At 39.5% G+C, this 26,839-nt stretch overlaps 1 protein-coding gene across 1 annotated transcript; it reads right to left on the reverse strand.

Annotated features, from left to right (window-relative positions):
* Positions 1–1,493: 1,493 nt before the first annotated feature.
* On the reverse strand, positions 1,494–24,768 carry trim2a (tripartite motif containing 2a). Its single transcript, XM_038306143.1, has 12 exons — positions 24,604–24,768; positions 16,603–16,781; positions 15,542–15,779; positions 15,098–15,249; positions 14,836–15,016; positions 10,123–10,840; positions 7,761–7,864; positions 7,210–7,377; positions 6,772–6,940; positions 6,332–6,402; positions 5,165–5,305; positions 1,494–3,277 (listed from the first exon to the last, which is right to left on the reverse strand). The coding sequence occupies exons 2-12, from the start codon at positions 16,734–16,736 to the stop codon at positions 3,125–3,127; spliced, it is 2,229 nt and encodes a 742-aa protein (XP_038162071.1). The 5' UTR covers positions 16,737–16,781; positions 24,604–24,768; the 3' UTR covers positions 1,494–3,124.
* Positions 24,769–26,839: the final 2,071 nt, after the last annotated feature.

Here is a 26,839-nt window from a genome sequence, read left to right on the forward strand (position 1 = left end):
TGTATTTTAGATTCATTGCACACTAACTGAAATATTTCAGGCCTTTTACTGTGTTAGTAATAATGATTTTGGCATTAAGCTCATGAAATCTCACAAAATTAGCATATCATGAAAAGGTCTCTAAAGGAGCTATGCACCTAATCATCTGAATCAACAAATTAACTCTAAACACCTGAAAAAGATTCCCGGGGCCTTTAAAACTCCCAGCCTGGGTCATCACTCAAAACCCCAATCATGGGTAAGACTGCAGACCTGACTGCTGTCCAGAAGGTCATCGCTGACACCCTCAAGCAAGAGGGTATGACACAGAAAGATATTTCTGAACGAATAGGCTGTTTCCCAGAGTGCTGTATCAAGGCACCTCAGTGGGAAGGAAAATGTGAGGCTGAAAACTGCTGCACAACGAGAAGAGGAGACCGGACCCTGAGGAAGATTGTGGTGAAGGGCCGATTCTAGACCTTGGGGGACCTGCGGAAGCAGTGGACTGAATCTGGAGTAGAAACATCCAGAGCCACCGTGCACAGGAAATGGGCTACAGGTGCTGCATTCCCCAGGTCAAGCCACTTTTGAACCAGAAAAAGCGGCAGAGACCTGACCTACAGAGAAGCAGCACTGGACTGTTGTTCAGTTTTGCATGTCATTTGGAAATCAAGGTGCCAGAGTCTGGAGGAAGACTGGGGAGAAGGAAATGCCAGAAGTCCAGTCTCAAGTACCTACAGTCAGTGATGGTCTAGGGTGCCATGTCAGCTGCTGGTGTTGGTCCACTGTGTTTTATCAAGGGCAGGGTCAATGCAGCTATCGGGAGATTTTGGAGCACTTCATGCTTCCATCTGCTGAAAAGGTTTATGGAGATGATTTCATTTTTCAGCACAACCTGACACCTGCTCACAGTGCCAAAACCACTGGTAAATGGTTTACTAACGATGGTATCACTGGGGTCAATTGGCCTGCCAACTCTCCTGACCTGAACCCCATGTGGGACATTGTGAAGAGAAAGTTGAGAAACGCAAGACCCAACACTCTGGATGAGCTAAAGGCCGCAATCGAAGCATCCTGGGCCTCCATAACACCTCAGCAGCAACACAGGCTGATTGCCTCCATGCCACGCCGCAGTGAAGCAGTCATTTCTGCAAAAGGATTCCCGACCAAGTATTGAGTGCATAACTGTACATAATTATTTGAAGGTTGACTTTTGTATCAAGAACAATTTTCTTTTATTGGTTGGATGAAATATGCTAAATTTATGAGATAGGAATTTTGAGTTTTGGTGAGCTGTATGCCAAAATCATCCGTATTAAGACAATAAAAGACCTGAAATGTTCAAGTTTTATCATTACATTATGGAAAATTAGCTTTATCACAATATTATACACAGAAGGACCTGTATATAATCCATTTGCATTATGTTTTCTTAAAATGTGCTTAATTTTTGCACAAAAAAAACATTAAAAAAAAAAAACGCATCACCACACTATGACTCTCCCTCTTGGAAATACGTTTTGTCATCTTTGGCACTTTAATTCAATTTTGCAATACAAATATGTACAAGACAAAGAATTTTACAGGATTGTGTAAAAACTTGACCAAACTCGGGAAGACGAATACTAATAATTGTGTGCTTAAAGACTGTTTATGATGAAGGCTTTAAACAGGATTGTATTTTACAACATGTACACCAAATGCTTATGCACAAAATAACATCTTCCAAATCTACAAGGTCACCATCAATCAGACACATGTGGAAAAGACAAGATCTCATTGGAAGGAGTGAGGGCTATCGGTTTAGCAGTTCTGAGACCAGTGGGGGGAAATCAAAGTAATTTTTGTGTAGGATAGAAGATGAATCTTGCATATCTGGGACATGGGCCTACAATGTAGACATGTACAGCAGATGTGTATGGAGATCCAAATGTGCCACAATAAAAAACATGAACACACGTGTTTAATAAACCATGAATTAAATAAGAAAAAAAAAAAACTGACTGAGGTGGCCGTGCAATGTAGGATAAGCATTCAGAGGCTGAGGGGAGGTATGAAGTCCAACAAGGTGCATCAGTGTACAATAAAATAATTGTAGGGTTTCAAAAGATGCCACACTTTAATAACTGTAGATTTTTTTCATCATACAAAAAAAATGGTCAACTTCATTAAATAAGAATTATCTGTAGTCGTTTCAACAATTTAGTTAATCCACAATCCTGTTGCAGCATATCATGCAGTTTAATTTGTGGTATGCGCAACATTGACAGTAATAATTCACAAAGGGCTTTATTCTAACATATTTTACTTGATTTACAAATGTATAAATCTTTGAAATTTAGTTAATATAGATATTGTTTAACATTTTATTAGATTAATTATACTTGGATTGTGGGACTTTTGGCCATTAGTACTCAACAGGAATCATAACAAAAACTGAGACAAACTATGATTTAAAATATTTTATTCAAATATTAACGTATAACCTTGTCACTTGTTGCCCTATATTAAAGTTCACATTATATGGCCAAAGTTTCTCAGATCTGTGTCTACCTAAAACATAGACCATTACCCATTCAGTGTACTGAAACTGTGCAGCCATTTAAAATGTTATAGTGGTGATATTAAATCCTGTATTTTCAAAATAAACTGCATTTTAGTATTAAAGATGTTTTTTAAAAACAACATGCACAGCAATGCGTAATCATGCTCCAAACAATCCTACAGCATACTCTGTGAACAGGCAAATTGTGAGTTGGCTTAAGGGCTTTTTAAACAGAAAACTGCACTAATAGTTTTTAAATATGTTATTTTGTCAGGTACCTAAACTATAGTTAAGTCACTTAAGTGCGTGATTTTAACCAGTGCAGCGATTTTTTTTTTTGTGATATCACAGGTTTATCACTACTAAAGCTTCACCTTTCATGTCAACACTCCAAATGGAACATAAACACGATTGTGATCGACTCTTCGTAGCACCAACCAGCAGCAGAACTGTATGAGCAGTTGTTTCTTCAAAATCAGGAGAAAATTCTAACGGATGGCACAGTGGAAGGAATGAATGAATGAATGAGTTTGAGTTCCAGTTCTCCTGGTCTTCCCAGGCCAAGAGGTGTAGGCATGTCCCTAAAAGCAAAAAGGTCAGCTACTGCAGATAGCGGTAGACTTTGAAACAATGGTTGCCAGAATCTGCTACCACAACGTGTCCATCAGAGGTGAGGGCCAATCCCTGCGGGCCGTAGAGCGGGTCAGCCAACGTGTTGATGTAGGAGAGGAAAGAGCCGCTGCCATCAAACACCTGCCAAAGATAAGCAGCATCAGCACTAATTCAAAAGTTAGATGATGTATAAAAATATATATTGTTTTAGACTTTATTTTTTCTTTAAAAAAAGGTTCAAAACAGGTATACCAGTTTTATTTTAAATTAAAGGTGTCATAGAATGATTATATAGGGTATTTGGTGCAGGTCCTTAAGGTCTCTTAATAGGGTGTGTAACAGTGATTGTGCTGAAAATGGCATATTTGCTGTTCTATGAGCCCCAATGCAAGCCTGGTTAAAAGCCCTGGAATGAAACGACAGGTTTTCTTTCTTTTATTGTATGCTCATGAATATTTAGACGAACTGTGCGCTGATTGGTTGGTTTACAACGAGCGAAGCTGCTGAGCAAACACACATCATAGCAATAAGCACTCACTCACCGAAACATCAAATTGTTGATATGGTGGGGTGACCAGACGTCCTCTTATTCCAGGATATGTCCTACTTTTCATACCCAATAAAATGTCCGGGGGGAATTTCAAAATCATTCAGGGATTTTGGTCGATTACAGTGCAGCATGTAGGCGAAACACACCAGGCATTCAAACCGAACCGTCAGCTCCAGGGCTTGTTCGGGAACCCCGGCGGACGGGGGCAGGGAGCCAGTGAGGGACGGAGCGACCGAACCCGACCTGGTGACGGTTGCCTGAACGGCAGCCCTATGCTTTCCCCCGCCTGCCTTACCGCCCCCCTCCTCCGGCTGAGGACGGGCGGCTCATGGCTCTCTGCTCAGGTCCGGTCCAGTCAGTGGCACAGCAGTCAACATTTCATACCCCCCAAATCCCTTCGGCCAGTAAACCAGTGGGCTGGTCTGTATGTAAATTTCGGGGTGTAACAAAACTACAGGCCAGAACCAAATAAGGCAACATCCCCAAGTTTACGTCAACTTGGTGCTTCGTTTGGATTCGCCCATTTCATGGTGGAAGTTTAGAATTGTGAGATTTGCAGAGAAAGGAGGAGTCGATGGGGTTTGAACTTCTCTGTACATCCATTTCACCCGATGAACCATCGTATTCATCTATGACAATGTAAACTCAGTTTTGAATTCTATCACCCCTTTAAAGCTAGTGACCAATGGGAGAAAATTAGTTTAAAAAAACATTAAATAAATTGAAAACTTTTAAGAGTTTTTTTATTTTATTTTAAGGAAATTCTACTCATTACACAGATTTACAATTCATCTATAACCTTTGTAAAAAAAAAAAATAAATATGTAGAGCCTTTAAAGCTATTCCTTTTTTATTGCAGCAAGATCAAACTAATTTGGTTCTCCACACACTGAGAAGGTATTCAGTGTGGGGTGTAAAATGACCAGGACCAACAGTAGCCTTTTTGTGTTAGATGGAAGGACACTCTCTGCATACCAACTGTATCTGAAATGTGTGTTTTTTTCCTGGTCTATAAAGCTCCATAGTCTTTATTTTATTTTTTAAATCTAAATTGAACTTTAACTGGTTTGTTAAAGGCCATAACGAAAAGTCATATTTTAAACAACTGTGCCCCCATCAAAAAAAAAAAAAAAACTCTCCATCTTTTAGGTGTGGAGTAAAACCAAGCTGGATTATGTGTAAAAGTACCTATGACAACTTAGGAGCAGAGTTAAAGATGTCTAAAGGTGTGCTTTGAAAAAGAATAGAAATAAATGTATTGAAGCATTTCTTTTCAAGAATGCTTTGGAACCTTGTTAAATGGCACAGCATTGCCTCCAATGACTCTTTATGAATCAGGATAGTTTTCAAATAGTAATCACGTGAACTCAGAAAGACAGCAGAGGATGATATTAAACCTGTGCAAAGATCTTTGTGAAGAAAGCTGTCAATAAGAAGTTGAAATGAATTTAAAAAAAAAAGTTTAATGGTTTGCTGACCTGTATCCTGCTGTTACCCCAGTCTGCTACGATGATGTTTCCATTGACATCCACTGCCACTCCAGTGGGAGCATTGAACTGCCCATTACCTTCGCCGTTGGAGCCAAACTTCAACAGGAACTCTCCTTCTGTGTTGAACACCTACAATATGTAGGACACAGAGCAGACATGATGTCCTTGAGGTCCCATGTGTAATCAGCCCATCTCATTAATCCTGTGGCTTGTCCGGGTCTATTACTGAAGAGATTATGTTTTTTTTTCAACTTATCCACTGAGACTGTTCTGTTAAATTTATATTGAAATTTTCACCACTTTGGGTTGAAAAAAATAACAATTTTATGTCATATATTCATGGTATCTTTGTAAATAAAACCCACTTCCCAAAAGTCCATATAAAAGCTCTACAGTCACATCTCCTGTGCAGAGATCTAGAAAATAAATAACCCAGCTGATATATTTTGTTTTCTGTGCTCTGCAGTGTTTCCTCCTCTTTTCAAATCAGCAGCATCATAGTTAAAGGGGAGTGTTGCCATCTTCACTAACGCGAGGCTGACTGAAGTTTAAAGGTTATTTGAAGTCAAACAACCTTATATGCCCATTCAGGTGTAAAAATACTTATAAAAGGAGTGCAATGTGCAGGTCTTCTTCTCATCTGGTTTACTTTCAGACGTGTTATTTAATGATTGGGTAATAATGGGAATTGGTTTTACATTGCTTGATTCACTTCAATATGTTGACATAGTGGAAGAAATGGGCAAATTGGTCGATGTTTTCTAAAGAAATACAGCCGTCAAGTGGGACATTTGTGTTTTTGAGTTTATTGCCATCTTAAAAAGGAAGAAAAGGTTAAGTTTTCAAACAATATAAATCTGCAGGAAAATCATATTTTGTAGACGTTTTTTAATCAGATAGTTACTCCAACAAGGTGTGCTTAAAAAGAAAGCATTTTTGAACAATTCATTTAACATCTTGAGGTAATTATTTACAATATATTTATAGAAGACCACTTAATTAGTCCAAGGTTAAACATATTCAGAAAGAATAGAATGTCTACGATTACTTTAAAAGCTTTACTTCCTAAAACAACTTTCTAAAAAATGTTTGTTTTTTTTTTTTACTTAAAATTAAGACTAGTATATAAACCATCTTTTGTGAAAATGCACTCACCTTGACTGAATGGTTGTGAAAATCCGTCACAATGATTTCGTTGTTATTGTTGACGGCAGCAAAATGAGGGCCTGGCATAAAGACAACAAAACAAAAACGCATTTCAGACATTTGTCAGTTTTAGCTGATTTGTAGTACAGAAGAAATTCTGTTCTTAAATATCAGGAGGAAAAATAATAAGACTTAGACTTAAACAGATTTATTTTGTATAAAATGGAAAAAAAAATACTCAAAACAAAACCATCTCAAATGTAATCCTGAGGAAATAATGTCAGCCATAAAGGTTATTTGTACTGACTAATGTTGGTCTGTGTGATCTTTTTGAAGCTGCACCTCATGTAAAGATGGAAATGAACTAGAAGCCGCAAGAAAACATTCTGAATGGTTTTGCTCAGACACAGGTTTTGTCATGCAGCTTAAGGTTTTATCTCCAAGAATACCTGCAAACTGCCTGTCACCGTTGCCACGGTTACCAAACTTTGTGACCATCTTGCCGTTGGCCTGAAAGATGAAGACGCAGCAGGCCTTATTGTCGACCACGATGACGTGGCCGTTCCTGTCCACCGCTACGCCTTTAGGTCCCATCAGTTTCCCTGAGCCTATTTTGTTCTGCAGAAGTGAGAAAGTTTTGGTTTCTGTTATGCAAATACTGAATCAGCTTTACATCTGTCCCAAGCAGACAATAGTGATCTCTGAATACTACACACATATTTTTGTTTTCCAATAAACATTTAAGATTTAAAGACCATAAGATACCTTAAAGAGATATTGTTTAAAAATGTTCTAAAGATAAACATACTTCAGTAATTCTTAACATCTGCTGGTTAAAATACTTTGTCAAATAGCTATAACCTAAACAAAGAAAACATAAAACTTACCTTAAACTTCCCATCACTTGAGAAGATGCTGACCCATTTGTTGTCATAGTCTGCAATGATGATGTCACCAGTGGGGTGGACAGCCACACCCGTTGGCCGCTGCATCTGACCTGGAGACCTGCCCCGGATGCCAAAACGACTTCTGAACTGGCCATCATTGGAAAATACCTGTAGTGTGAGAAATATACCACCAAAAAAACCGCTAATGAAAGTAGTCAAATGTATAATAGATGATCCGTAGATAACAGCCTATAATGGTAATAATTGAAATGTATTGATCTCACATTGGAGAAATTTACCTCTGCATTTAACCCATCCCCTCAGGAAGCAGTGGGCTGCCACAATTGGGCGCCCAGGGAGCAGTGTGGGGTTAAGGGCCTTGCTCAGGGACCCAGATGGGCAGTCTGTGGGAGTGGGGCTTGAACTCAGAACCTCAGGTTTCCAAGCTCTATGCCCTAACCACTAGGCCACCACTCCCCACAATGCTTAAAATAAATCCAGTGACTCCTCTAGTGAAACTTTCATACATTATTAATAAGATTTTTGCTAACCTGAACACATTGGTTGTTGCTGTCTGCTATCAGCACTTTTCCCTGAGAAGAGGCTGCTACTCCCTGCAGATTGGTAAACTCCCCTTTGTTTCTTCCTTTGGTGCCTAAAGAAAAGAAGCATAAATGAAGGTCTTTTAAGCCCTGAGCTTCACATACACTGATTACTGACATTGGCTTGAAAAGCTTCTGAAAGGAAGATTCAGAAAAAGCAGCTTAAGTGGAGGCTAACTTGTGGAAGTGTTCTGGGGCAAAATCTGGAAATATTTAAGTTGTATGAAAAAAATATTAAAAATAAAAAATGATGGACCTCAGCACAACTGTTTCACCCCAAATGGGTTTTTTCTGTTTGCAGATATAAACACCAACGGCCCCTTCATAAAGTGGAAAAGTCATGACAATAGCTGGCACTTTAGCTTGACAGCAGGAAAGTCCCTGGTTTGGGTCCTTGGCCCCTCTATGTGGACATCTCCCCGAGTCCGCATAGGTCTCCTCCTCGCACTTCCCATTCCAATAAAGACATGCTGGTCAGGTCAGCCATCAGTGGTGGCGCAGTCTCAGGATAATCCTCCATCTGATCTATGAAATTTCGTTGTATATACCCTGTATGTATAACAAATCTAAAATGTAGGCCACCAAAGTCGGTACCAGCACTGACTGTTAAAGGAATAGTACACCCAAAACATGATTAGCCTTCATTTTCTACTCACCCCCATGCTGAACAAAACTCTGGAGTACTTTTTTGATATCTCAAATGCATCTGGAGATCTGGGAGGCTTCTTGCTGTCTGCTGACATTCAAATAATGGAGGTCTATGGCGCCCGAGACAGAAAGGTCCATAAAAGTCCATAAAAACGTGTCAATATTCCTCCATACTGCTCGTCCAATGTATTCCAAGTGTCCTGAGTGGGTAGCGTCCATAATTTACTCGAAACGAAGTCATTTAGAATGTTTTTAGAGCATAAACAGTAGTGTATAGGATTTCCTAATAGCGCCCCCATGCGCGCTCACGACGCTACGGAAGCCGGCAGACCAAACCAGCGCATTCAGCTCGGCAAAGAACTCATGCTCTTCCTCAACACTGAAGTCCTCAGACATTTTTCTTTCGTTGTTTCTTTCTTTGCACAGGTAAACAGCACATTTCTTCTTCTACGCTTGCATTATCGGCAGAGCAGACGCTGAATGCGCACTTCCTTCCGGTTTGGTCTGCCGGCTTCCGTAGAATCGTGAGCGCGCATGGGGGCGCTATTAGGAAATCCTATACACTACTGTTTAGGCTCTAAAACGTTCTAAATTACTTCGTTTCGAGTAAATTCTGGATGCTACCCACTCAGGACACTTGGATTACATTGGACGAGCAGTATGGAGGAATATTGACACGTTTTTGTGGACTTTTGTGGACCTTTCTGTCTCGGGCGCCATAGACCTCCATTATTTGAATGTCAGCAGACAGCAAGAAGCCTCCCAGATCTCCAGATGCATTTGAGATGTCAAAAAAGTACTCCAGAGTGTTGTTCAGCATGGGGGTGAGTAGAAAATGAAGGCTAATCATGTTTTGGGTGTACTATTCCTTTAACTAGCATCAAACATATTGTTGCGTAATTAACAGTGTGACAAAAATCCAGATTGTTATTTTGTTCCTTTTGCAAATGTCTCAGTTAAGATAAATGGCCAACAAAATGTGTTTATGGGTGTCTAATAAACATTGCCTACCACCAGGAGGTCATTCTGAGTTTATTTGGATTCAATCAATTGAGTACTGATCATTTAGCATCTAATAAGACAAACATAGATAATGGTTTAGTGTTTGGGTTCCAAATGGTACGCATGGATACAAAAAAGGAATATGGATTCAGTGAAAGGGCAAAATTACTTGGAATAAACTGGGTCAAACATATTATCCATGAAAAGACAACTAGTTTACAATTTTAGTTGAATAAATAAAAAAACAGAAAAGAATAAAAAAAACAGAAAGGTAATATATCTCCAACATGAGGTTTTCAGAAGAAGAATTGGCTGTAAATTCGGCAGTGGGAGGATGATCAACTGAGGAATAATACATCTCTTAGTTTCTTCAATTATCTATATTTCTGATCCTTGAAGACCTGACTACTAAAACTCAAAATATCTTTCTAGGTCTGACATTTTTGTCATCCATTTAAGCTTATTTCTAGTCTGGAACCTTAAAGCAACTTATCCGGTATAAAATAAGAGGAATGACTCAAGATTTTTCATTGCACAGTAACATTTTCTGTGTGTAAAGATTATAGTAGTTTTATTTATGCATTTTTACACAGACCAAATCCTTCTGTCATCTTGTAGGAAATGACAGTGTGAAAGTTTATTTAAAAAAATATATACTCACCTATTCGGAAGATAAGATCATCCTCGATGGGATTCTCTTTCCTCCTCCCGGTGCTGTACATACTGGCCGGCCTTTTGAAGGCTTTCTGCTTGATGTGTCCGCTGCCTGGAGACTTCAGCCTCTTCTTTGTGCCATCTGAATTCAGGGATGTTTGTATGTGGGCCTTTATTTTAAACGGACTTCCTTTGATGTGTTGGTTGTACAAGCGCAAAGATAGGTTAAAAGGGCCTTCTTTGGGAGCAGTGAAAAGGTAGTCATAGGTGCCGTTCTTGTTGTCCAGGATCTCTCCATCAACTTTGCACCCGTCAGAGAAGGAGATTTCAGCAGTGATGACTGCATTACCCATCTTGCACAGCTGCCCATCTTTGTCCTTAGTGGTTATGGTGATGGCTGTGGGCACACCTACCACACAGTGTCGTAACCCTTCACCTGTGGCCACAGTCTCGGATGCAACAGCGTTTGTGGTTACCACGGTGCCCAAGTTGTGGATAGATTTCTTTAACCCATCTGTCTCAACGAGGAAGTCCAGCTGGGCATTTTCACCTGGCTGCAGAGGGAGCTCCTGATTGGCCAGCTCGATGAGACGCTCACCCATCTGCTTCTTCACCAGCAGCACCTCGGCCTCGCTGCCGTGGGTCAGCGCCTGCTCGGTGAAGTTACAACTGCTGTTGATGCCCTCCTGTCCCTGCAGTAAGGTGTCCAATTGTGCCTGGAGAACCTACACATGGAGACACCAGGGGGCAGCAAGGCAGCACTGGATTAATTGAGAGGATAAATTTGAAGCCACTGAAGAGGGAAACAACTGACATGGATTATGCTTTTTGCTGTCAAACTATGCATGTAAATAAAGTCATGATATTTGTACATAATAACAGTGAATTTTCCATCTTCTTGGTAAAATAGCATGAGGCAAACTGCAAAAAAAAAGCTTTGGCTTTAAAAATGCACTTTTCCATTATACAAGTGTATAAATAAGGTGTGAAGACAAAAAATTATCTACCCACAAAAAAAAATAACAGCCGTTTTGTGGGCAGATCCTTCCACCTGCAGAGGAGATCTTTAGAGGCCATGTTACTCCATCTGCTTTTCCTGTGCAGACAGTCAGTAAGATTTGGAGAAGTTAGGTTAATGTTTTATAACCTCTCTGCTTTGAACTTATTCATTTTCTCCCTGATCAAATTTCTTCTTTGAACTTTAGATGATCTCCAAGAGACATCTGATGCATTCACAACCGGCTGTATTTTACAAAAGTAATTTGCTTGACTTCATTTTATTTCAGGGTATTATAATAAAAGAGAGCCAACTACAAACATATGCCCCTCATCACAATGTAGCTTACATCATTAAATAAACAAAAATAGAAACAAGAAAAAGCAGCAAAGTTTGTGGCTGTGGGGTGACCATAGGTAGAACTTTAACTGAACGAATGAATCATTTTACAAGGTTCTGTATCAGTTTCAAATGTTTTCAGTAGTTTTAGGTGGATGACCCATAAAACCCGTGAAGCGAACTGGAAGATGTTACAGGATCTGAAGCTCATTATAATAATTATTCTAAACAGGCCAGTTTTTCCTGCTCTTCGTCTCAATTATTATTTTTGTTTCAGTTTTCCTGTCACACTCCGTTGTTTACAAGAGCAGTTTATTAAAAAAAAGTAGAGAGGTGTTTTGTCAGCTGCTCCTGTATTTTGCAAAAAAAATGTTTCTGGATCATGCAACAGTCTTGCATTTGATGTTGCAGCACAGAAAATGTCCAATACAACCTTACAACATATCTATTATGACAAATAGATATGTTGTAAGGTTAAACTTATGAAGAAAACAGGGATATTTAATAGCGGAGAACGGGCTCAACTCACCAAGATCTGGTCAGCAAAGTCATCTTTTCCTGAGCAAGATGCCATTAATGTTTTAATCTTAAGTGTTTCCTCCAAAGTTCCTCATTTGTCTCCAACTGAAGCTCAGAAACCTCAACAGTTCTCATATGCAGCGAGAGGACAAACGGAGGATAAAGTTTCTCCAGTGTCAGGAGCAGAGCTGTACTGTACAGTTTGCTTTCCCTGCACATGACACACCCTGATCATCCAGAGAAAAAAAAAACAAAAAAAAACATTCACGGCTCACTGGCTCCATCTAGCCACAGCTCTACAGCAAGTCACATGTTTGGTTCTTCCCAGGGGTCAAGTGTGTTGATTTCAGACCAGTCAGTGAATTGGAAATCCTTAGCCACACATGTGGTCTGACAAACAGACCAGCAAAAGCTGCCTGATGAGAAGCCTTATAGGAGGAAAGCCTATTATTCTACCCTTTTATAACAAAGATAATAAACGAGCCCAATCTCTAAAAAGTCAATTTAGCAGGGAACAGAAGTGTGGTGCAGAACAGCCACAATCAGCACTAATTATATCCCATAAAATTAAATCCGTAAAAATCAGACTAAACATAACAAAATTAAAAATGCTGAAAGTGATTCCTTTAAACAAAAGATATAAACCTGTTACACCATAAAAACAAAGATACACTTGTATAGCTTTCATTTTTCTGTTGGTTTTATTTGAGGTATGCATTAACTCAAGATAATGAAAGTATGTTTGTTCTATTCCTATCAATGCATTTTAGTTACAAACTGTGTGCTTAAATGTTTTTATTATGCCACCTTTAACCCATAACTATAAGAATGTTAAAAAAATTTAAAAAGTTAAATGTATCTTTCTACCCACTAGTTTTTTGTTACATGTCTAAAAATGTATTACAATTTACACTCACCGGCCACTTTATTAGGTACACCTGTCCAACTGCTCGTTAACACTTAATTTCTAAGCAGCCAATTACATGGCGGTAACTCAGTGCATTTAGGCATGTAGACATGGTCAAGACAATCTCCTGCAGTTCAAACCGAGCATCAGTATGGGGAAGAAAGGTGATTTGAGTGACTTTGAACGTGGCATGGTTGTTGGTGCCAGAAGGGCTGGTCTGAGTATTTCAGAAACTGCTGATCTACTGGGATTTTCACGCACAACCATCTCTAGGGTTTACAGAGAATGGTCCGAAAAAGAAAAAACATCCAGTGAGCGGCAGTTCTGTGGGCGGAAATGCCTTGTTGATGCCAGAGGTCAGAGGAGAATGGCCAGACTGGTTCGAGCTGATAGAAGGGCAACAGTGACTCAAATAACCACCCGTTACAACCAAGGTGGGCAGAAGAGCATCTCTGAACGCACAGTACGTCAAACTTTGAGGCAGATGTGCTACAGCAGCAGAAGACCACACCGGGTGCCACTCCTTTCAGCTAAGAACAGGAAACTGAGGCTACAATTTGCACAAGCTCATCGAAATTGGACAATAGAAGATTGGAAAAACCTTGCCTGGTCTGATGAGTCTCGATTTCTGCTGCAACATTCGGATGGTAGGGTCAGAATTTGGCGTCTACAACATGAAAGCATGGATCCATCCTGCCTTGTATCAACGGTTCAGGCTGGTGGTGGTGGTGTCATGGTGTGGGGAATATTTTCTTGGCACTCTTTGGGCCCCTTGGTACCAATTGAGCATCGTTGCAACGCCACAGCCTACCTGAGTATTGTTGCTGACCATGTCCATCCCTTTATGACCACAATGTACCCAACTTCTGATGGCTACTTTCAGCAGGATAATGCGCCATGTCATAAAGCTGGAATCATCTCAGACTGGTTTCTTGAACATGACAATGAGTTCACTGTACTCAAATGGCCTCCACAGTCACCAGATCTCAATCCAATAGAGCATCTTTGGGATGTGGTGGAACGGGAGATTCGCATCATGGATAAGCAGCCAACAAATCTGCGGCAACTGTGTGATGCCATCATGTGAATATGGACCAAACTCCCTGAGGAATGCTTCCAGCACCTTGTTGAATCTATGCCATGAAGAATTGAGGCAGTTCTGAAGGCAAAAGGGGGTCCAACCCGTTACTAGCATGGGGTACCTAATAAAGTGGCCGGTGAGTGTATATCTGCTCCTATATCTCTCATTACGATAAACATTTAGCTGGGTAGATTAGCCTAAAAAGATTAATGTTCAGTTTTTTTTTTGTTTTATATAAACACGGGGCCGCCGGCGTCCAGGCAACCGTCACCGGGTCGGGTTCGGTCGCTCCATCCCCCGCTGGCTCGTTGCCCCCATCCGCCGGATTTCCCAGAACAGCCCTGGAGCCCACGGGTCTGTTCTGCTGCATTGTATTTGACCAAAATCCCGGATGATTTTGAAATTCTCCCCGGAATTTTTTTTGGCGTATGAAATGTAGGAGATTTCTGGGAAAAAGAGGAAGTCTGGTCACCCTACCATATCAATAATTTGATGTTTCAGTGAATGAGTGCTTGTTGCTATGATGAGTCTTTGCTCAGCAGCTTTGCTCGTAGTAAACAAACCAATCAGCGCACAGCTCATCTAAATATTCATGAGATTACCATAAAAGGAATAAAACCTGATGTTTGATTCTAGGGCTTTTAACCAGGTTTGAATTAGGGCTCATAGTAAATATGCCATTTTCAGCCCAACCAATGTTGCACACCCTATTCAGAGACCTTAAGGACCAGCACCAATTAACCTATATAATCATTCTATGACCCCTTTAATACATGTAAATGTGTTTTTTGCCCCATCAACTTCAGAAAGTAAATCAAGTTCTCATGAAAAGTCAGGAAACGGGAGAACTATAAATGCTCCAACAACCTTTCCTCACCTTTTGTTTCAGCCCATAGGTGACCTCCAGCTCCATTAGTAAAACACTCTTGCGGACATTGAGGGTCTTTTGCAGCTCATCAAAGGTTGTATGGATGTCATCTTCTATGGAGCTTTTACGACTGGTCAGCTGCTGCAGGATCTCAGACAGGGTCAGCAGGGCGGAGTCAATCTCCGGAAGCCTAAATGGAGCACGGGTCATTATACAATGAAATTCAGAGAGAGAAATAGGTGGAGCTGCTCATAGCCCTGTCCTGTTGTACCTCTTCTTCACAGCATTCAGCTGGTCCAGTAATGAGGCCTTGTGCTGCTCCACTACATCTTTTAGAGGCACGGTTGGGTGCTCTCCATGTTCCCCACTTGTGCATTCTTGACACATGGCTGTCTCACAGGGTGGGCAGTAAAACTCCATCACCTAAAAAAATAAAGATTTAGATCTATTGACACAGACACATTTTGAACGGTTATAACTTTATTTTTGATTGAGTCAATGCTTCATATTGCGAAAGAGCCAAAATATTATTTTGTTAGAAACATTTTGCTGTAAGCTTGCTCCCTAGGTTTATATTTTCAGACCAGTATCTATCTTTAAAAAAAACCTTTATGGTTTCCCTCTGAATAACAATGTAAAAAACTGATTCCAAATGTGAAATTAGCTAAAAACCTAAATTATTAAAGAGACTGGTTTTATTGGAAGCATCTCTTACACTTCCCCCATGGTTGGGGCAGGAGAGCAGCTGTTTTGTAGCCACAGCGGTTACGTTGTCGAGGGTGGTGGCCTCCTGGCTACAGGTATCTGGCCTTCGCTGCAGCACATCCATCAGACTGGTGATGAAGAAGTTATTCTGCAGTGCCGCCACCCCCTTTTCTGGGAGAATAGATGTCTGTCGGCACACAGGACACGACAGGGTGAGGCTGTGGGCAGGGATGTAGTTCTGCAGGCACCTGTAGTTGATAGAATGGAACAAAACACAAAGATACCCAAAGAACTCATTAACCCAGTTGAAAGTGATTTACTCACTTTTACTGTTGCAATAAATCATTGCTTTGTTCAGTTTTTCTCTGTGAGACACTATGCAACATATTCCTTACTCGGACTCCCAGCCTGTTTTCGGATTGATTTAAAAATTTTAATGCTTGTTTTTAGAGCCCTTCATGTTCTTGTTCCATTATATTTAACTGAGATGTTGACCGTATATCACCCTACTAGAGCTGTCCGATCTGCCAATCAGATTGCTGAACTATTGAAAAAAGTCTAAATCACGTCACAGACTCTGCATCACACTGATAACACCAAACCAAAAATCCTGCATATTTGCACCATATATTGATGATCTGAACTTCCATATCAATGCCTGAAGCGTGAAGCGTTTTGCACCACGTTTTTTTCTCCCACACTGTTTACATTTGATTTCTGCTGCACTTTATGGAATGGAAATGTTCTTTTATAGTCTGGAAAGCTGTACAAAATAAAATGTGATTTTTAATACACAGAGTGTATACAAAATGTTAAATTAAAGCAAATATTAATATGATCATCCAGAAAGTACTTCGTGATAAAAACTAAAACTAAACAAGTTAAGAGGACAAATGTTTTGTTGGAATGATGACTAAACCAGCAACACACATTTTCTCTCAAGATGCCACATGCCAAATACATTTGAAATAATTTTTATGCTGATATCACCTTCCTGAAATATAAATGCAGATGGAAGAAAATCAGAAGCGTGTGTCATCCCATATGCTGCTTCACATCATCTCCACTCACCTCTCACAGAAGGTGTGCAGACAAGGCAGTACTTTGGGGTTTTCGTAGCGGTCCAGACATATGCTGCAGATCAGGAACTGCTTGTCAATTTGGCGGACAACAGGACTGGGAATAGTGGAGCTTTCCGTGGCCATCCTAGAACGCGGACACAGGAGTCCGTTTTCCTCTTATGTTGCACCCTTCACAAACCAAACCAGCAGACAAAAAACAGTGAGACTCCAGAGGGTTTTACAATACAATGTAAGAACATCATTGGAATGACCAAAAATGCCGGAGTAAGGAAGATCAAAGATTGCATTTGAAAGAGTGGATTTGACTCTCAACCAAGGCCTAGTAATGTACACAATTCGTCTTTGGATCTTAAAGAAAAACAAAATGATACAAACTTCTACAGATAGAGAAACCACTTGGGTCTATTTTTCTTAAACACAAATTTTTTCTAAAGTGTTTCATCTTCTTTATGTTTTGCGGACATTTGTAGCACAAGGAGACAGTTTGAAAGAAAAAAACAAAGCAAACAAAGCTGCAAGGAATTTATAAATGGGTAAAAAAATAGCCCTAAAGTAAGCACTAAAGCAATCTTAAAAATAGACTGTCTTGATAGTGAAGAAACTTGTAAAGTTATCATTAATCAACCCATTGATAGAATGTATACTGCTATAGGCTTAGACTGCCGGAGGATATAGGGACCACTTTTCATCATTCTGCTTCATTCTTCATCTATCATCTGACTTCATGGTCTCTCTGCTTTTACCATCATGATCTTCATTGGCTGTGACACCATCCTGGAAATATCAGCTGTGCAGCTAATATTTCTAATATAATTGTCTCTGTAAAGTGCCTTGAAATTATGTGTTGTGGATTAAAGCTATATGAATAAAAAACTGAAAATAAAACAGAACAGTCTGACTAAATCATTATCCTTCTTTCATTTCTAATCTATCTACAAAGTCCACCATGCACCATGAAAAAAAGTAAAAGAAAAGACGATTCCTTGAGATCCTGTTCTGTGTCCTCTGTTGGGAAACATGCAGGAAGTGCTTTATGTTTGTCAGGACAAGCTTTTTAGGGGATAAATATTTAATCAGGAAGTAATGCAGAGCCTGAGAGAACATCATTCATAATATGCTGTCCATTTCTGTATCATTACTGTCAAGCTTTCTGTGAAAATCTTCCCTTGCATCATTCCGTATAATTTCTGTAACAAAATCTGGCAGCTAACAGACACAGAAAGTGTGTCAACGTGTTCATTGTCTCCTTACATTAAACACTGGCACAAAAACAGGCCACCCCTGCTTCTGAAAAGGAAACCCTCAGGGGCAGTCTTTTTCCCTGAGTGCATGTCCTTACCCCTCCGCCCCTTCCCAGCAGTCTTAATCTAATTTTATATACATTTTAAAGCAAACACACACACACAAAAAAAAGTATGATTTTAAAGTAGTAGAACTTATCATTGCACAGATGTATAACAGGGGGAAGAAAAACAAACAAAGTTAATAAAATTATCAAATTTATAAAAGCAAATGTCTAACAAAGAATTATCCTTTACCAGAAAGATGATCTGAATGAAGCTGCACAGACAACCCACAGATCAGATTAGATCCCTAACTCACCAGGCCAGACGGAGCAGATCCAGCAGAGGACGAAGTCATCAAATGCACCTTGCTCTGATTAGTAAAACTCCTAAATCCTGCCGACAGTCATAACAGAGGCTGTGATGTGTTGACCGTGCAAAAGATCGCCACAGCCGAACAACACTCTGTTCTTATATAATCAGAGCCGCTGTCGCTCAGTGGAATAATTTCTGCTAGATGTGGCCTCCATCTAGCACACACAGAATCACACATCAAACAGAGAAGGTGAGATGGGTATCCTTGTTTTAACACAGTTTGGGGACAACAGGAAAGCTTATATAAACAGCTGAACAGATCAATGGGAGTTATTCTCTGCACTCTCTACAGTTACAAACACCAACTCCAGAATAATAAAGTAATAAAGAATTAAATCCCTGTAAACATACCTTTAAGTCATATCCTAAGCTGACATTACGCCTCATTCCCATCATCAGCGATACAAACAAGGGATTCCAGGATGTGGGACAGTAGCCTCTTTGTGTGTTCGTGGTCGTGTGCGCATGGGAGCAAAGTTGAGAAGGGTTGCTGGACCGAGATTGCGTTTCATTTTTACATAATCCTTTCTCCTCCCAGCTTACTTCTTCACCACTTCCCCTCCTCCCATCTTCTCTATTCCCAGCTCTCCCTCTCCCTCTCCCTCTCCCATCCATTCATCTCCCTCCTTTCCTGTCTGACTGCAGAAAATGCTGCCTCACTGCAGCGTGGTGCAACGAGATCATGCAGCACCAGAAGTGTGTGAATGAGTATTGGCTGACTGTTTGTGAGCTAACAAATAAGAGAGATGAAAAAAGGAGAGGGTTCCATCCATGGCCAATAACAAAGCTCTTTCATGGTGTGGGTGTGCGTATGGCTGCTGAGTCAGAGCAAACAAGAAGAGAAAAGAACAGAAGGAAGGTCAGACATCAAATATGTTGTGGTAGCAAAGATCGAACACAAGAAAAGAAGCATGAGTTTAAGTTACTAATAGATAATGACGTCAAAGGTGCAAGCAATGATTAGGAACTTTTTGTGTTGGAAAGCAGATTACTCAATGCCCTTATGCAGAAGGAGTTCTGAGGTTTTCATCCTAACCGCACAACAGCGGCCAACATCTTGACCCTATGAGCTAATGAGAGATTCATGAGGGTTAGGTTTTCTGGCGAGTATCTGCTGTGGAGTCACTGCTCCTCATTAAAATACGCCAGTTCAGCATGCTTCATTTGCACCTTCTTTTCAAGTTTTCTAGGCAAATCCTTTTGAGAGCAGATCCAGAAATTTTAGGAAGTATCACAATTGCCCCTCATAATAAAGGAACACCTTGGAGTTTCTTAGAGTGAGCTAGGGGAAACAATGTCTAGAGCAGGTGTTGGACATCAAGTGTCCTGAACCTTGTAGATGTTATTCCGTTTCAACACACCTGAACCAAAAATTTAGCGGAATACTTGACAACTTGACCACATAGTGTGGACATAATTCAGCCATTGGGATTAGTGTAGAAGCAAATGCATCTAAAAAGGTGTAAAATGAGTTTCAGTAGAAACAGACAAAATGTTAAAGTCCTATTGCCTCCAGAACTTGAACTGAAGACCCCTGGTCAAGGTTTTCCTGCAGGATGGAAATAAACAGTCTACATCTACACGAAATGGTTCACCTTTTCCTACCTCCCTCCTTACCGTAAGCACTGCTTGGCTATAGCGATGGTTTACACACTTCTGCTTTCATTAAATAGTCTTTACTGATTTCCCATATTCAAATCAAGCCATGAATCTGTCAACGTGGAATCAAACTGACACCAATAACATAACCCAGCTTGGTCAGGATAAAGGAGCGACCATACTGCTCTATAAAACATAGAAGCATCTAATCTTGTGTAAAATCACGCAGGTTATGGATTATAGCTTTAGATCTGCATCCTGCTCAAATGTTGCTTATCTTTCTAAAATTTTAAGTCTTTTAAATGTTATGCAAGCAGTCCTGCTAAATCCACTGAATTAAAAAGATCCCTGGTTACTTCTAGGTCATTCTTTTGCATCTGTGGTCATTCTCAGGGGAAAAAATACAGGTGAAAAATAAAGCTGCAAAGTATGAAAGGGTTATAAAGCCATTATTTTTCTTCATCTGGTTTGTCAGGCTGGATTTTATGAAACAGGAAATTCTTCCTTATATATAGTTGTCACAGAATAAAATGCATTACAAATAATGCCATCCCCACAGTTGTGTTCATTGATCTCATCTCTGCCTTCTCTCAATGAGGTGACCTTACTCAGGAATAATGCAAAACAAGACAATACACATCAAGCAGCCTGGAAACATGACAGTGACGTTAATGTAAAGACCAAAACAAGCAATGGGATAGAATTACTTACTATAGAAATTAATTACCATAAAACAAAATGATATGAACTATAAACAAGTCCCAGTAAGGTAGGCAGTAAATGCAAAGACTGTTTTCATGTTTTTCAATAAAATCTAAAGAAAAATAATACACATTTTGGGAACAACAGCGTTCTCCTTGGAGTTGAAAACATTTTCTAAAAGGTTGTCATGGTTGTTTGCCTACAGTTCAAGTTATTGACATAACACTTTATAATTCCTTTAGTACTTTGGAAATTTGGGGCGAAGCATTTCAGTGATTTCTAAACTGACAGAAAACCTCTCTCAGTCTATATGGTCCTTTCTCTGAGATACAGGAAGTGAGTGCAAGTAAGAACTGATATACGATTTCAGTTCTAGATAGATACTTCTGGCAATATAGTATATTTTATGGCAGCAGTTGAAAGCATAACTTTAAAATAAAGTAACTTTCTCTAATCCAGTCTTCCTGCTGCCGAAGCTGGTTGTTGCTCCTCTGTAAAGGTCCGAGGTGGATACAGTCGGGCAAATCAGTAAGGACACTTGCGCCAAAGTGCTGTCCAAAAAGTGCTCTCAAGTTAATAGTTTATTTAGAATAGGAATCTCCAGATTTTCCAGTTCACCTCCTAGGAACTATACATTTCCCACAATCCATTGCATGGCAGCCTACCAGAACTGCATTTTTTCCTTCAAGTTTAATCTGTATGACACACAAGAACCTGCACCCCTTTATATGTGTGGTGTTTTATAATGAAGAACTTCATCATTTTACATTTAGGTAACTGGTTTTTTGTAGTTCTTTTCCAGAAGGCTTTAGCCCCAATTTTTAAAAAGCTTCATCCATGTGTGTTTCTGTCCTGTAATGATGTTCAGAATAGCTAAGACGCGTCCTTTTTTCACCCTAAAGAGTGTTCCCATCTTGTTATCTTCTGCTCTCAATGCCAAAATCTACCCAAAATCCCAAAATGGAGCAAACGATTCTGTGGTAGAGCTCCCTACCTGATAATGATTTTTTTTTTATGTTAAAAAGTCTATTAAATGTCTTTTAAAATATAATTTACCTCCATAGTAAAATCAGCCAAAATAAACTACAACATGGAGTCTGGATCAGTGTCCTCAGCCTGAAATATCATCCAGCAATGACATCAGGATTGGATCAGACTCAAATATTAGATCAGGTTCCAAGAAATTCAGCTGTTGTCCATTTGTTCAGTTTGATTTACCCCAAAATTGAAAAGTTTATGTTTTCTGAAGCTGTTAAATACTCTGAGCACAAAAAAGGCACATAATGAGATAAATGAACTGCTGATACGTGGAAAACGAGCATTAAAGTAGATCCTATGAAGGCCAAGTAAAAACAAGACAAAAAAATGTATTAGTTTACATAAAGTTCTAGAACCTGCATGCACACAAACCTTAAATCACTCAGTGCAACATTCTAACCATAAGTATGTAAATACGGCACTTGATTTCACTGCTTCCTTTATGGATTCACATCATAAGCTGTGAGCCATTTTTATTACCTCGCAGAGTTTTTCCATGTTGGTATAGTTCTCTCTGTTGGTCTCTCACAGCCCTTTCTAGAGCACTGACCTCAGCTGTTTTTAAACATCTCTCTCTTTTTTTTTCTGACCACACAACACATTGTGTCACAGAATAAACAACAGCTCTGCACAGTCAGACTGAATTGCAGATTTTTCTAAAAAATTAGCTTCTCGTTCCGTTCCTGCCATTTATCACAGCACTGCTTTAAAGAACTGAGTACCAGCAATTCCCCTCCACCTGCACATCATTTAATGAATGCATATTATATTTTGTTAAGTAAGACTGTTCCCTTTTGCAATTTTGGTTAAATTTATTGCCAGGAGAGCTGAAAACGCAGCTAATGACTGACAGTTAACAGCTGTTCGTTTACAAGAAACTCAGATTATCATAGAAAATATGAACAAGGGTTTATTTTAACTCGAGCAAGACTCAAGTTAAATTATCATGATAAGAATATTGGATTCTTAAACCATAAAAAGGCATTTTTTCCCAATTTAAACATTTAAATCCTTACAAAATTCCAATTGGCTACCTGCTGCTCTATAGAGCAACGTACAGTGCCACAGTGATATCCCACTGTGGCACTGTACCCAGCAGACACTCCAAGACATATTTATTAAGTGCCAATAAACCGATAAAAAAATCAGGTTAAAAATTATTAAAATATTTCCAGGTCACAACAAAAATATAAAAACAACGAAAAGGAACAAAGTTGTGAATCTCATTACTAAAAAACATTTATGAATCCTAATTTAGTGGAAAGTGAATGATCCCGTTATCTATTATTACTCGCTGATGGAACTGTTCACACCAAAGAGATTTGGGATCTACCGTTTTCAGATTCTAGCACTGAAGTAGTGAAACCTTTTTATATATTAACAGCAACAATCTGATGTGTTTTCTTTTTTATGTTTTGGTGTGCATCTTTGGTCTACTTATTTTAACTGATGTTTGACTTGAATTTTTCCCACTGAGGGACAATAAAGGCATTTTTGTTTTAGACTGACCAAGCACAATGTGTCCATTGGGTGATTTAGGAAAGAGGTAGGACTTGGGTGTCAACCACTGATACCAAACATTTAGATATGACTGTTAGCTTAGCAGTTTTGTAGATTTTTCAAAAAATACCTCAAGCAACTGAACACACGGATTCAACATCAAGCCTTTAACCAGATTTTCTACTGCTTCAGTTAGTCTCTCAAAACAGCATTTCAAACCATCCTTTTCAGCCAAATAAAGGCTCGAAGTGCAATATATGCTGAAGCCATACATTACAACAAAATTATCAGATTAATTTTAAAATTTCATTGGTGACTGGATGTTAGAGATTAGAGCAGCAGAACACGTCTTAATATCACCTATCCAACACTGTAACCACCTATCTGTCAGCAGACAAAAGATGAAACAATGATCATCCATGTTTAAAAGTGAGAGTTTGGGTCGATATAATGGCTTTAAAAGTTGGATAATCTGCAAGATCTTTGCTGCTATTAAGGGGAATTCTATGGTTTTTTTTTTTATCTTATTTTAACATTTTAAGGTTTCTCTATTGAAACTGTTCATACTTGGACCAACGTAGTGGGGGTACATTTTCCCATGAGACTGGGTTGAAATATGGGCAAGGCGGCCAACTGCAAAGTGGAAACCCTGAGTCAGTCAACCGGGCAATATATCTGCCAACCTTGGACTCTGCGTGCAGAAGATAAGACAAAGCTCTGTATCGCCATGTCAGAGCGTATGCATGACAACTGAACTCAAACTGAACAGCACAGTTTTGCAGCTGTAAAGAAACTAGAAACCTTCCATGCAGCACATCTGTCAACCTATATTCTCTGAAGTTGGAAACATGGCAGCTCATTGTCCAAGCAAACTGTGCTTTCCAAACAGTGGCAACAAAAAAACCCCACTAGGTTTCAAGCTACTTCAATTGCTTTGCTCAGTCTGTGACCAAAAGCTAAAGTCTGGAGTTGATGTGTTGACTGACTGCAGAAGTGAAACGTGTGCATGTTTACCACTCACATTCTTTATGCAGGTAAAATCATTTTACTAGGCTTACTGTATATTTGCTTTCTGTACAGCACTTGGATCATTATTATATGCAGTTTATTCTGAACACTACCTCATTTCATTGATTTAATAGCATTTGATGACCTGCTCAAAGGCTACTTTTTCTTGTTGCACCTGCCTTTTACCAGAAGGAATGATAAAAGAAAATGAGAGGTGATGTGTGCATGAAAATGGGATCCACCATCAGAGTACCTGAGGCCATTCAATCTGCAGCTGGAACTCCTCTCTCAAGCATTAACCCAGTGACATTTAATCACAGAGGCATTTCTTTTATATGTTCTTCTTTTAGAAGCCAAACCAACATCAGGCAAAGATTTACCACATATTCATCATCCTTGTTGTAGACCCTCCCTTCGTTTAATCCAAAGGCTTTTAATTCCTTTTTCCTCTTTTCCCAAGTTAAAAATAGCAGTCCCCCACTTACTTTAACTCCATGGCTGCCTTCTTTCCTCCCGTCCTCTCTTTTCTCAGAAGGAGAAACAGACAGAGCACTGCTCTCTGTCACCTAATCCTGGTCATGGCTGATATGCTGTAATGTGCACAGCAGGAGGAACAGAGGGAGCACATGTGAGGCCTGAGAGGTTACAATAATCCAAACTGACTGACAGCCACCGGGAGAACAGATACAGAGGGGGGGAGGGTCCTGTGGTGGTGTTCCAGTGAAAGGACCAATGTGAAAAGAGTGAGAGACAGAGGAGGCAGGGCTTTAATCTGGTTAGCACAGACAGGGCAAAAGTCTGAGAGATATAACCACATGCAAAAGGAGAGAAAGAATGAACATCCTGCAATACAGACCTCATACAACCCTGCATGCTGCTTCATGCATTTTCCATTTCTGCCAGGTTACATTGATTCTCAAATTATGATCCATATTTTTGAATTAGCTTCCCTCAAGTCAAATGAACAGCTAGAGATACACATCCTGGCACTGACTATAATACTAAAAGAATGGTACATGACTTACTTATCAAGTGTGACATCTTGAAATCCAAATGGCCAGATATCAAAACTGAATAATTTTTTTGCTTTAACAATATCACATCTTGCAGAACTGGAGCAGATTCCAGTCCAGCAATAACTGGACACCTACTGTCATACAAACTAATTTCACACAGGAATCAGAGGTAAGTCAGTAGCTGTCATAGTAGATGGCTTTCTAAAAAAAATAAAATAAAATCCCTGAGCATGTCTGATTTATTTTCCCTATGTGTTCTTTGGGCAGGACGGTGCTGGTTGGTGCGTTTCTGTCTCGCTGACTGACCAAACCACTAATACAAACACGCAACCAGAGGGATTTTTGTCCTGCAAAACGACCTTTGACTAATGTGGCATCAAGCTAAATCCTTTTCTCATTTTACATATAAACACTTGACTGCTCCGTTTTAAGAAAAAAGGTATTCAGAAATCAAAGAAACATTACAACATAAATTGCACAAAACTAAAGAAATGCATGTAGGCCATTTGTTTTTATGTACTGAAACACTCTTTGGAAATTAATATTGCTATATCTGGTGCCACAACTGTGAGACAATAAATGTGTGTATCCAGCAGCACACATTATTACATGGGAAACTGGCTAAATGTTCTGCTAGTGCCAAGTCCTCCATCTAAATCCTGAGCCCTGAGAAGTCACCATGACCACTCAGTAAAGCCACGCATGTTAAAAATGAGCTTTTAGCAACAACAACAACACTAATAGCTGTGGTGTAGTACATTTACAAGTTTCTGTCATGGCCAGGGGACCTGGTCAGTGTAGGACAACATTTGGAAGCAGCATGGCACGTTTAGAGAAAGTAATTAAATAATAGAAACTGGAACACAAGGAAACAGCGGTGGAGGGGTTGAAATGATAGCGGGAAGGAATCTACTATATCACTGCATTGTAGGTTTTTGGACGCTGAAACCTGACTCCACCCCCTCTGTTTAAGGTTGGTTTTTCTTTCTTACCATCAATAGCTTCCTTCACACCCCTTTCAAACCAACTGTCTTCTTTGTCCAAAATGTGAACACTGCACCTTAAGGACAAGGGACACATAACTTATTTGAGGACTAGAATGTTCACAAACAGGATAAAATGAAATTAAGAGAACCTGGACAACAATACAGAAATATAGGCTAAAGAAAGTAAAGACAAAATGTGCTCAAAAACAATAAGGAACTATTTAGAAGATGCCCAGCCAGAAGAATCTGAACTAATATCACAAACTCCAAATGGCAAAAATGAGAGTGGCAAGCCATTACAATTCAAGAAAACAAACAAAAAAAAAAAAAACAAATCTGTTCACCATTCAGGATAAATAAGCTACCGGTAAATCATCCGATTCCATTTATGCCCACAAAAAGCCTATCGATTTAATGCAACTAAAGGAGTGCGAGCTGACAGAATGGACAGACTCCTCGATAGCGGTCAAAATGTCAAAACTGAGTGCAAGTGTGGTGTCCTTCCTATTAAAGCCTGTTTTGTGGTAAAATACCATTCAGCCTCATGATATCTTAGTTGAAAGATATCCCTGCTTGAACTTGGGAAATAAAATGTGCCATCATTAAGATAAGAAATCTTAAAACAACACCATAGTAAGTTTTCTGAGCTTCAGAGCTGCTGGAAAATATTAATGCAAAGATAGTACACAACTGACGAAAAGAAGATAAATCAAAGGATC

The sequence above is a fragment of the Cyprinodon tularosa genome, unplaced genomic scaffold (genome assembly GCF_016077235.1).
Source record: "Cyprinodon tularosa strain WSP-4 unplaced genomic scaffold, ASM1607723v1 ctg573, whole genome shotgun sequence".
NCBI lineage: Eukaryota > Metazoa > Chordata > Actinopteri > Cyprinodontiformes > Cyprinodontidae > Cyprinodon > Cyprinodon tularosa.

Coding starts and splice junctions, on each gene's coding strand:
- trim2a (XM_038306143.1), bottom strand. CDS start 16,736: ATGGCCACGGAAAGCTCCACTATTCCCAGTCCTGTTGTCCGCCAAATT. Junction 7,865..10,122: donor TGATCTTATCTTCCGAATAG/GTGAGTATATAT, acceptor TCTTTTCTTTAG/GCACCAAAGGAAGAAACAAA. Junction 6,941..7,209: donor CAAGTGATGGGAAGTTTAAG/GTAAGTTTTATG, acceptor TCACTTCTGCAG/AACAAAATAGGCTCAGGGAA.